We start from the raw sequence: 10397 nt of genomic DNA on the forward strand, positions 1-10397 counted from the left end.
GCCCTGGTCCATGCCTGGAAGATGACCCCCCCCAAAAAAGCCCTCCAGGATCTCCAGCCAAACTGGCCTGGTGTTAATATCAAAACAAACCCGTGACCTGAAGGCTCCCTAGCAGGTGAGACAACATGAGTGTGTGTGGGGGAGGCTCTCTTCGCTCCTGGGTCGGGAGGGGCTGGAACAAGCGTCTTCTCCACCCGTCCTCCTGCCAGCCTGGTCGAGGGCATCCCATGGGTCTCACCTCTTTTCTTGGCTCTTGGCCAGTTTGGTGCGGTGGTGAAGTGCGTGGACTCTAATCTGGGAGAACCGGGTTTGATTCCCCACTCCTCCCCCACTCGCACCTGGCTGGATGACCTTGGGCAAGCCATGGTTCTGACAAGAGCTGTCCTTGAAAAAGAGCACTTTCTGTCAAGAGCTCTCTCAGCCCCACCTGCCTCCCAGGGTGTCTGTTGTGGGGAGGGGAAGGGAAAGGAGTCTGTTAGCCGCTCTGAGACACCCTTGGGTAGTGAAGGGCAGGGTATAAATCCAAACTCTTCTTCTTTTCTGCATCTGGTCAGGCTCTGCCCGCTCATCCTGCCTGCCAGCCCCTGGGGCTCTTTCCCGGTGGGCTTTGAGTGCTGGCCCAGAGATCCCAAACCTGCCAGTGTCAGAGAGCCCCCCCCCAGCACCCCCTGCCTGGTGATCTGGCCACACCCCTTTGCCAGTGGGGGGTGTGGGCGGGCGTGCCTTCTGCAGCCGGGCAGATGTAGGGAGGAGAGGGACGCCCAGTCCCTTCTGGGCTTCCTGGCTCCATTCTTTGCTGAGCAGGAGCAGCAGCAGCAGCAGCAGGGGCCAGGCCTCACGCCACAAGGTAGGAGAGGACCAGGGGAGGCTGTGGGCAGCGGCAGCAGCAGCCCCGGGTGGGCCCTGCAGGCCAGGGAGCGGGGTGGGGGGGCGGGGAGAAGGAGGGCAGGCACCATTGACCTTGGCTGCCGGTTGCCCCCAGGCCCGGGCCCTGTCCCCCTTTGGCCTTTGGAAAGGCGTCTGGGGCAAACAGCTGGCATGCCCACCTCCCCCTCTCCTGGCCCCCAGGGATCTCTGAGTCGGATTATTTTGGCTCCAGGAGGACACATGCCCCTTAATGCGCACACATGGATACCGAGGACCTGGGGACTGCTTGCTTCTCTGGTAACGGAGCGGGGGGGGGGGGGATATTTTGCAGGCTGGTGCAGAAGCCAGGGCCAGACCAGGGGAGGGCAGCAGCAGAGGGAACAAGCCCCCCAGAAGAGTCTTCCCATCAGTGTTCCCTCTAAGCCGAGTTAGAATAATAGAATCACGGAATGTTAGAGTTGGAAGGGACCTTGCGGGTCATCTCGTCCAACCCCCTGCACTCTGCAGGAGCAGAGCCAAAGAGAGCCCTACAACACACCCGAAAGATGGTCGTCCAGCCTCCGCTTGGAAATGTCCAGCGAAGGAGCATCCCCCACCTACCGAGGCAGACTGTTCCACTGCTCAACCACTCTTAGAATCATAGAATGTTAAGAGTTGGAAGGGACCTTGCAGGTCATCTAGTCCAGCCCCCTGCACTCTGCAGGAGCATAGCTGAAAGATAGCCCTACGACATACCCAAAGGATGGTCATCCAGCCTCCACTTGAAAGCGTCCAGCGAAGGAGCACCCTCCACCTCCCAAGGCAGACTGTTCCACTGCTCAACCAATCTGACAGTTAGGAAGTTTCTCCTGATATTTAGCCCGGTATCCACTCCCTTGTAATTCCCACCCGTTAGATCTAGTCTTGCAATCCGGAGCAAGAGAGAATAGATCTGCTCCATCTTCTACATGACAGCCCTTCAGATACTTGAAGACTACAGTCATGTCCCCTCTAAGCCTTCTCCTTCCCAAGCTAGTGTGAGCTAGCTCCAGCTCACACATTTTTGTCTTTCCAGAGGAAATTAATTTATGCAGTAGCAAAATTGCTTGCACACAGCTCTAATGCCAGTAGCTCACAAAGTAGAATTTTTGCTCACAAGACTCCACAGCTTAGAAGCAGCATTGCTTCCCATGCATATGATTTGGGGCAGGGGAACTCGGGCAGCATCATTGTGCTACAACCCCCCCCCCCCCCAGCTTCCCTATCTCTTTCAACTACAAAATACTGCGGGGCAGAGCTGGGGTGGGGGTGAAGCTGACAGAAGTGCACCTCCCTCCGGCGTTTCATTTCTCGAATGTGCTGGGGACTCAGTTTTGCCTTCTCTGGCACCCCCTCTCCTCAGCCGTCTGGGACTGCCACTTGCCCCTGAGTGGCGAGGATAAGGCACTCTGCCCAGGCTCAGGGGCACTCTTTCTGTTGTTCCCACCAGGGGCTTTTGTGGGTGTTTGCCCAGCAGCAGGACGACTGTGTTTGCTCTGAGACTGCCCCGGGTAGAGGAGCGTGCTGGTGGGCCAGGAAACATAGGATACAATAGCATTGGGAAAAGGGCAGAAAAGGGCAACTCGAATGATAAAAGGGTTGGAACACTTTCCCTCTGAAGAAAGGTTGAAGCGCTTGAGGCTCTTTAGCTTGGAGAAACGACGGCTGAGGGGCAACATGATTGAGGTTTACCAGATGATGCATGGGATAGGCCAGGCAGAGAAAGGTCCTTTTCTCTCTTTCTCACAAGACAAGGACTCCTTGTGGGCACTCCATGAAATTGCTGAGCGGTCGGGTTAGAACGGATAAAAGGAAGTCCTTCTTCACCCAAAGAGTGATTAACACATGGAATTCACTGCTGCAGGAGGGGGGGGTGGCCACAAGCATGGACGGCTTCAAGAGCATATGGAGCAGAGGTCCATCAGTGGCTATTAGCCACAAGGTATAGATAGGGGCTCTGGGGCAAGTGATGCTCTGTCTTCTTGGTGCTTGGGGGGGCCAACAGTGGGAGGGCTTCTAGTGTCCTGGCCCCACTGGTGGACCTCCTGAGGGCACCTGGTATTTCTGGCCACTGTGTGACAGACAGAGTGTTGGACTGGGTGGGCCTTTGGCTTGATCCAACACTGGCTTCTCTCATGAGCTGTTTCGTTTGTCGCCCTGCTGACCCCCCAGTCTCTAGTACTGGATTTATTGGTAAATCCAGTACTAGAGACATGTTTACAGCTTGTGTCAGAAATGGCTGCCTATACAAGGGCCTCTGACCGATCGTAAAATTAAACATCCCCCCGGTAAGCATGAGCCTATGGATACATCTCGCGCGGGCGGGCAAAGCAAGCAAGCAAAGCGAAAAGCTGTTAACTTTCCCAGCCAAGAAAAGCTGCAGCTGTAGCATCTACAAGGTCAAGCATAAGTTGGTGAGCCAGGTAGAGCTGAGACAGAAAACACGGGAGGGCACCCCTCCACATTCCAGACCTATGACAGAGCTACCTGTCACTCTGACTTCTCTCTGATCATCTTCTGTCCTGGAGAAAGGGGGGGGGAGGAAGCCCCACACACACACTCCAGGCCACCTGCAGAAACTCTGGGAGCGGATAATAATGTTTTGAGCAAGTTGTATGTTATATAGTTATATTGTTGAATGTTTAATGTTGGTATTTTTGAAAATTTTAATAAAAAATTATTTACAAAAAAAAAAAAGAAACTCTGGGAGCAATCACAACTTGCCCCCCCCCCGCCCCAGGATCCCGGGGCTGGTGTGACTGAGCATGCCTCCGCAGCCAAAGCACAGATGCTGCAGACGTGCCTCTCCATGCCGGAAGCCACCAGAGATCCGATCCCTGGAACGACACACTGCAGCGAAAGGAGGCTGCACTTCTTACACTGGCTGATCCAGACGTCTCCAGCCCACTTGGCTCCCCAAGGAAGACTCCCCCCCCAAAGCAGCCCCCTTTTTGCGGGACGCAGGTTCAAGTGGCGAGGGACCCCTGCCAAAGCTGACAAAAGGAGACGGCAGCACTGTGGGGGGGGGGGGCATCGACAAGCTGGGGGCAGAACTCGGGCAGAGTTTCCCTTCCCACTTTTCCGCTGGCCCCTCTCCGTTCCCCTCACTGCTTCCCCCAACATCCCCTTACCCCTGAACTCCCTCACATTCGTGGGCTTGCCCCAAGTGGAGGAGGAGTGGGGAATCAAACCCGGTTCTCCCAGATGAGAGTCCGCGCCAAACTGGCTCTTGCTGGCAGGAGATCATAATGAAGACACAGACAGAGAAGCTACTGGGAGAGCCAGTTTGGTGCCATGGTTAAGTGTGCGGACTCTAAACTGGGAGAACCGGGTTTGATTCCCCACTCCTCCACTTGCAGCTGCTGGATGACCTTGGGCAAGCCGTGGTTCTGGCACAGCTGTCCTCTCCTCCACATGCAGCTGCTGGTGTGACCTTGGGTCAGTCACAAGTTCTCTCAGAGCTGTTCTCTCAAGGGCAGTTCTCAGGAGAGTCAGCCCCACCTCCCTCCCAGGGTGTCTGTTGTGTGGAGGGGAAGGGAAAGGAGTTTGTAAGCCGCTTGGAGACACCTTTGGGGAGTGAAGGGCGGGGTAGAAATCCCATCTCCTCCTCCTCCTCCTCTTCTTCTGTAGACACCTCTTTGCAATGTGACACTTTCTCAGCCATGTGGTTCTAGCGTTGCCAATTCTGGGTTTGGAGATTCCTGGAGAATTTGGGGTGGCGCCTGGGGAGGGCTGGAGAAGGGAGGGGCAAGCCAGGGAGTCTGCCCTCTGCAGCCGCCTTTTCCTCCCCGGCAATGGATCCCCCTGAGAGCCAGAGCGGGCGGTGGCGGGGCAGAGCGGCAAAGGAGGGTGCGGGGTGTCCCTTTGGGGGTGTCTCATGCAGGAGCCGGGGGTGTGGGTGGGGAAGGCTCCCTTGGCCAGGCCGGGCCGAGTAACGGATGTCTCTCTTTCAGGGCCGGCTGCAGTGCGGGATCCCGGCGCCATGGGCTTGGCGGTCCACCTCCTGGCCTGCCTCCTGGGCACGGGCTCGTGGGTGGCCATCAACGGCCTGTGGGTGGAGCTGCCCCTGCTGGTGCCCAGCGTGCCCGAGGGCTGGCTCCTGCCCTCCTACCTCACCGTGGTCATCCAGCTGGCCAACGTGGGCCCGCTGCTGGTCACCCTGGCGCACCGCTTCCTGCCCGGGCGGCTGAACGAAGTGGGCCTCATCTACGCCCTCCTCTCCCTGGGCGGCCTGGCCTGCCTGCTGCTGGCCTTCTTCTGGGGGGAGACCCGCGTGGTGGGGGGCGCCCCCCGCAGCGTGGCCCTCCTGGCGCTCCTCTTCTGCCTGGCCCTGGTGGACTGCACCTCCTCCGTCACCTTCCTGCCCTACATGCGCCGCCTGCGCCCCCCCTACCTCACCACCTACTTCGTGGGCGAGGGGCTGAGCGGCCTGCTGCCCGGGCTGGTGGCCCTGGGGCAGGGGGTGGGGGTGGCCCAGTGCCTCAACGGCAGCCAGGCGGAGGGCAACGGCACCCGGCTGCAGGCGGCCTACCAGGCCCCGCGCTTCTCGGCCTGTGCCTTCTTCCTCTTCCTCAGCGGGATGATGGCCGTCAGCCTGGCCGCCTTCGCCCTCCTCAACCACCTCCCGGCTGCCAGGCAGGAGCGGGCCAAGGAGAAGTACCAGGCACGGCTGCAGGTCGAGAGCCCCGGCGGCCCGCGGGTCACGGTGGAGGAGGGGGCTGTGGCCCACCGCCCCTTCCCTTCCAGCGGCCGCTCCTGGGCCCAGACAGCCTACGTCTTCGGGGTGCTGGCCTGGGTCAACGCCCTCACCAACGGCACCATGCCCGCCGTCCAGTCCTACTCTTGCCTCCCTTACGGGGACCTCGCCTTCCACCTCTCGGCCACCTTAGCCGCCCTGGCCAACCCCCTGGCCTGCTTCCTGGGCATGTTCCTGCCAAACAGGTGAGTCGGTGCCGCCTGCCCCCCCCAGTCCAGGGCCCTGCGGGGGGGGTGGAGTGGGAGGGAGGTCTCACTGGGCACAGGCCAGCTCCCAATCCAAGGCACAAGTCCAGGTGGGAGAAGAGGAAGGCGCAGAGAAGGGCTAGGTCTGGGGGTGGAGCCTAGGGAGGGCGGGGGTTTGGGGAGGGGAGGGGCCTTCGCAGCAGGGCGTGATGCAATCGGGCCCACCCTGCAAAGCAGCCCTTTCCTCCAGGGGAAGGGATCTCTCTTTCTGACCATCAGTTGTAACTCCAGATCTCCGGGCCCCGCCTGGAGGTTGAAAGGGAGCAAAACAACCGTGTGATATAGTATGGCAAAAGAATCCTTCACAGACTTGTCAGTTCTTTTCCAAAATCAATTTATAAAGTGGAAAGTGGAACAAATAAATACTTGGAACGATCCAAACGCATCAGCACCACAACGGACCGTGCATCTTGCGTCTCGTTTCTCGCAGAAACTTGATCAGAGCGGGTAGCGTTGAAATTCCTAATGTCTAATCAGGGGTCATTTCATAGAAAAAGAGGCGCAGGAAAAAGCATAACTTATTTGCATATACCACACCCCCTGACATCACCGGAAGTGTGTCAGAAGGCAACACCCACCACTCAGGCTCCACTGGACTGTTTTGGATTGCTAGGGCGGGGGGGGGGGGACGGGACATGTGCAGATCTGTGCTGGCAGAGGAGGAAGAGCTTGTACCTGAATAATACTTGGTCTTAAAGCTGCCACTGGACTGTCTTGGGCCGGGGGGCTGGGGGGGCTCTGCAACTTACCCGTCTGCTTCTTGCTCTGGCTGAGGACTGCTGGGAGCAGGGGGCGGGGCTTGTTGCATGAGCCCACCCCCTGGGCTCTTTGCTGCCGGAGCTCCGCTCCTGTGCGCTCCTGCAGGAAATGACCACTGTGTCTAATTACAAAAATAAAATTACTTTTAACGAGATGCGAGGTGCATGGTCCGCTGTGGTGCTGATGCATTTGGATCATTCCAAGTAAATTGGATTTTGGAAAAGAACTCACAAGTCTATGGGGAAAAAAATTGGCATACTATATCACACGGTTGTTTTGCTCCCTTTCAACGCCCATCCCGTGCTCGCTCTCCTTGGTTTGCAACCACCGGGAGCTTGGCGGCCTGGGAGTAGATGTCATGCAGAGACTGGGATTAAATGCCAGGAGTCAGGAAGCGACCCTGGGAGGGCCCCAGAGCATGCACAGAGTACCCTTCCCTCACCACCAGGCAACCCCAGCCATCTCCCCCAGGCTTTTCCTTTTGGGAAGACGGAACTAGGAGTGGGCCACGGCAGGCTTTGTGACTGCTGTCTGGGGCTTCGCCGGCTGACTCCTGCCCTCCCCTGTCCGTCCTCCCTCCCTCGCAGGTCCCTGGTGCTGATGGGGAGCCTCACCCTGGCCGGAACCCTCCTCGCCTCCTACATCATGTCCATGGCTGTGCTGAGCCCCTGCCCACCCTTCTTGCACCTGCCTGTGGGGGTCATCCTCATTGTAAGTGCCTGAGAGGGGGCAGAACTGGGCCCTGGAACCTCCCCTCCCTCCCTCCCTCCCTCCCTCCCCAGCTTCACCCCCCACCCACCTCCCAACACAGGCAGGCCGGGCGGGGTGAGACGTTTTGGTCCAGCCAGCCCTGGCCGGGGCGTCGTGCCAGGGCCCTGTGTGACTTTGCAGAGGATGCGGGGGGGCACAGATCCCGAGGGGCCCGGCCTCTCTGGTCACCGGGGGGGGGGGTTTGGCTTGCTCCCAGACGCCCCCACCAATGGAATGAAGGTGGGCAGCCCCGTGGCCGGGTGGCTCCCATGTGCTACGGGGCCGTTAATCTGCCCCCAGGCCTTCTGTTTGCACTGGGCCAGCCCCCCCCTCCACTGCACAAAACAGGGCGAAGGGGGTGGTGGCAGATATCCTGCCCGGCGCTGACCCTCTGGCTTTCTCCCCAGGTGCTGTGCTGGGTGCTCTTTGTGGGCATCCTTTCCTACGTCAAGCTGATGATCGGGATGATCCTGCGGGACGAGGGGCACTGTGCCCTCGTCTGGTGTGGGGCCGTGGTGCAGGTGGGCTCGATGGTGGGGGCCCTCACCATCTTCCCGATGGTCAACGTCTACGGCCTCTTCCGCTCGGGGGACCCGTGCCACAGCAGCTGCCCCAGCTGAAGGGGGCCACGCAGGGGCAGAGGCGGTGCTCCCGGGCGGACCCGAGGGGCTGCACCGCATCGTCCGACGAGAGGTTCCGGAAGGGCTTGCCATACCAGCGAGGGCTCCGTGTGGCCCGTGGGGATCCACAGGAGCTGGGTGGGCAGCAGGCCCGGGGGGGCGGGGCGCCACTCGAGGACCACTTGTTGGAAATGACACAGGAAAGCCATTGAAATTCATAAACATGAACACGGTTTCAACAGGAGAGAAGAGAGTTTAAAAATAAACAGGGCGTGGTTGCTTGTCCTGAAAAACACAAAATACTCTACACAGGGGTCATTTCGTAGAAAAAGAGGTGCAGGAGCTCATTAGCACAACTCATTTGCATAGGCCACGCCCCCTGACATCACTGGAAGTGTGTCAGAAGGCAACACCCACCACTCAGGCTCCACTGGACTGTTTCAGATTGCTAGCTATTGGGGGGGGGGGAACGTGCAGATCTGTCCTTGCAGAGGAGGGAGAGCTTGCACCTGAATAAAACTTGGTCTTAAAGGTGCCACTGGACTGTTTTGGACCGGGGAGCCGGGGGGGAGCTCTGCAACTTACCTGGCTGCTTCTTGCTCTGACTGAGGGCTGCTGGGAGCAGGGGGAGGGGCTTGTTGCATGTGCCCGCCCCCTGGGCTCTTTACTGTGCCCTCCTGCACAGATAAGATTAGAATGTCAACAGCCAATCCATATGCAAAAGAACCTCCTCAGGAAAGCTCCTCCATTAGCATGTTTTCACAGCCTGGGGAACTCCTACAAGATAACGACTCAGCCCTACCCCACCTTCCTGAGTAGATATAAATCACCTGCCTGCCATTTTCCTTCATCTCACCTTGGCACAGAGAGTACTCCATCTTTCCGCGTTATACCTCTGAGGATGCCAGTCACAGCTGCTGGCGATGATCAGAAGGGCTCCCAAATTCTTCTGGTATCACAGGATCTCACGGGACCCCCTTGAAACTTGCACTGGGCGGGCTGCCAACTCCAAGCTGGGGAAATTCCTGGAGGTTTGGGGGGCTGCAGCCTGGAGAGGGGAGGCAGCTCAGCGGGGCACAGTGCCACAGAGTCCACCCTCTGGAGCAGCCGTTTTCTCCCCAGGGGGACTGCTCTCTCTCTGGTCTGGGGATCAGCTGCCATTCTGGGAGATCTCCAGCCCCCCCCCCCCCCGGCCGCCAACGAAAAGGCCCGCCCCCGGTGCGATGCTCAGGCTGCAAGAAACGTGTCTGTCTTCCAGTTACCACAGGCCCCTTTGCCGGGTGCTTGAGCAGGTCGCATTCGCACGTCCATGCGAGACACGGCCTGAGGCAGGCAGGCCTCCTGTCCGGAGACCTGGGGGTGACCACTTCCTGAAAGGCCACTCGTGAAAGAGGCAGAGGCTGCACATTTGGCTTTGCCACCCCCCACCCACAGACATCTCCCCTCCCTCTGACAAAACTGAGACGGTACAGCCAGGAGTCATTTCGTAGAAAAAGAGGTGCAGGAGCTCATTAGCATACCTAATTTGCATATGCCATGCCCCCTGATATCACCGGAAGTGTGTCAGAAGGCAACACCCACCGCTCAGGCTCCACCGGACTGTTTTGGATTGCTAGCTATTGGGGGGGGGGAGAACGTGCAGATCTTTCCTCACGGAGGAGGGAGAGCTTGTACCTGAATAAACCTTGGTCTTAAAGGTGCCACTGGACTGTTTTGGACCGGTGGGGCTCTGCAACTTACCTGGCTGCTTCTTGCTCTGACTGAGGGCTGCTGGGAGCAGGGGGCAGGGCTTGTTGTATGTGCCCGCCCCCTGGGCTCTTTACTGCCGGAGCTCCGCTCCAGCAGGAAATGACCCCTGGGTACAGCCCTTGGGGGAAGGGACCTCTCTTTCTGGTTGCCTTGCTTTGAACACAAGAGAAGCCAGTGTTGGATCAGGCCAATGGCCCATCCAGTCCAACACTCACACAGTGGCCAAAAACTCCAGGTGCCATCAGGAGGTCCACCAGTGGGGCCAGGACATTAGAAGCCCTCCCACTGTTTGACCCCCCCTAAGCACCAAGAAGACACTTGCCCCAGAGCCCCTATCTATACCTTGTGGCTAATAGGAATTGATGGACCTCTGCTCCATATGCTTATCTAATTCCCTTTTGAAGCCGTCCATGCTTGTAGGCGCCACCACCTCCTGTGGCAGTGAATTCCATGTGTTAATCACTCTTTGGGTGAAGAAGGACTTCCTTTTATCCGTTCTAACCCGACTGCTCAGCAATTTCATGGAGTGCCCACAAGGAGTTCTCGTATTGTGAGAAAGGGAGAAAACTGCTTCTTTCTCAACCTGCTCTATCCCACACAGAATGTTGTGAACCTCGATCATGTCACCCCTCA

General features: G+C 58.4%; 1 protein-coding gene across 1 annotated transcript; it reads left to right on the top strand.

The window, feature by feature from the left end:
* The first annotated feature begins 790 nt into the window (after positions 1–790).
* On the top strand, positions 791–8108 carry LOC107107563 (riboflavin transporter 2-like). Its single transcript, XM_015407870.1, has 4 exons — positions 791–847; positions 4839–5826; positions 7233–7356; positions 7803–8108. Exons 2-4 carry the CDS (start codon positions 4868–4870, stop codon positions 8013–8015), a joined length of 1296 nt encoding a protein of 431 aa, XP_015263356.1. The 5' UTR covers positions 791–847; positions 4839–4867; the 3' UTR covers positions 8016–8108.
* Positions 8109–10397: the final 2289 nt, after the last annotated feature.

The sequence above is a fragment of the Gekko japonicus genome, unplaced genomic scaffold (genome assembly GCF_001447785.1).
Source record: "Gekko japonicus isolate JY-2015 unplaced genomic scaffold, Gekko_japonicus_V1.1 scaffold3921, whole genome shotgun sequence".
Lineage (NCBI taxonomy): Eukaryota > Metazoa > Chordata > Lepidosauria > Squamata > Gekkonidae > Gekko > Gekko japonicus.

Coding starts and splice junctions, on each gene's coding strand:
- LOC107107563 (XM_015407870.1), top strand. CDS start 4,868: ATGGGCTTGGCGGTCCACCTCCTGGCCTGCCTCCTGGGCACGGGCTCG. Junction 5,827..7,232: donor GGCATGTTCCTGCCAAACAG/GTGAGTCGGTGC, acceptor CCTCCCTCGCAG/GTCCCTGGTGCTGATGGGGA. Junction 7,357..7,802: donor CTGTGGGGGTCATCCTCATT/GTAAGTGCCTGA, acceptor CTTTCTCCCCAG/GTGCTGTGCTGGGTGCTCTT.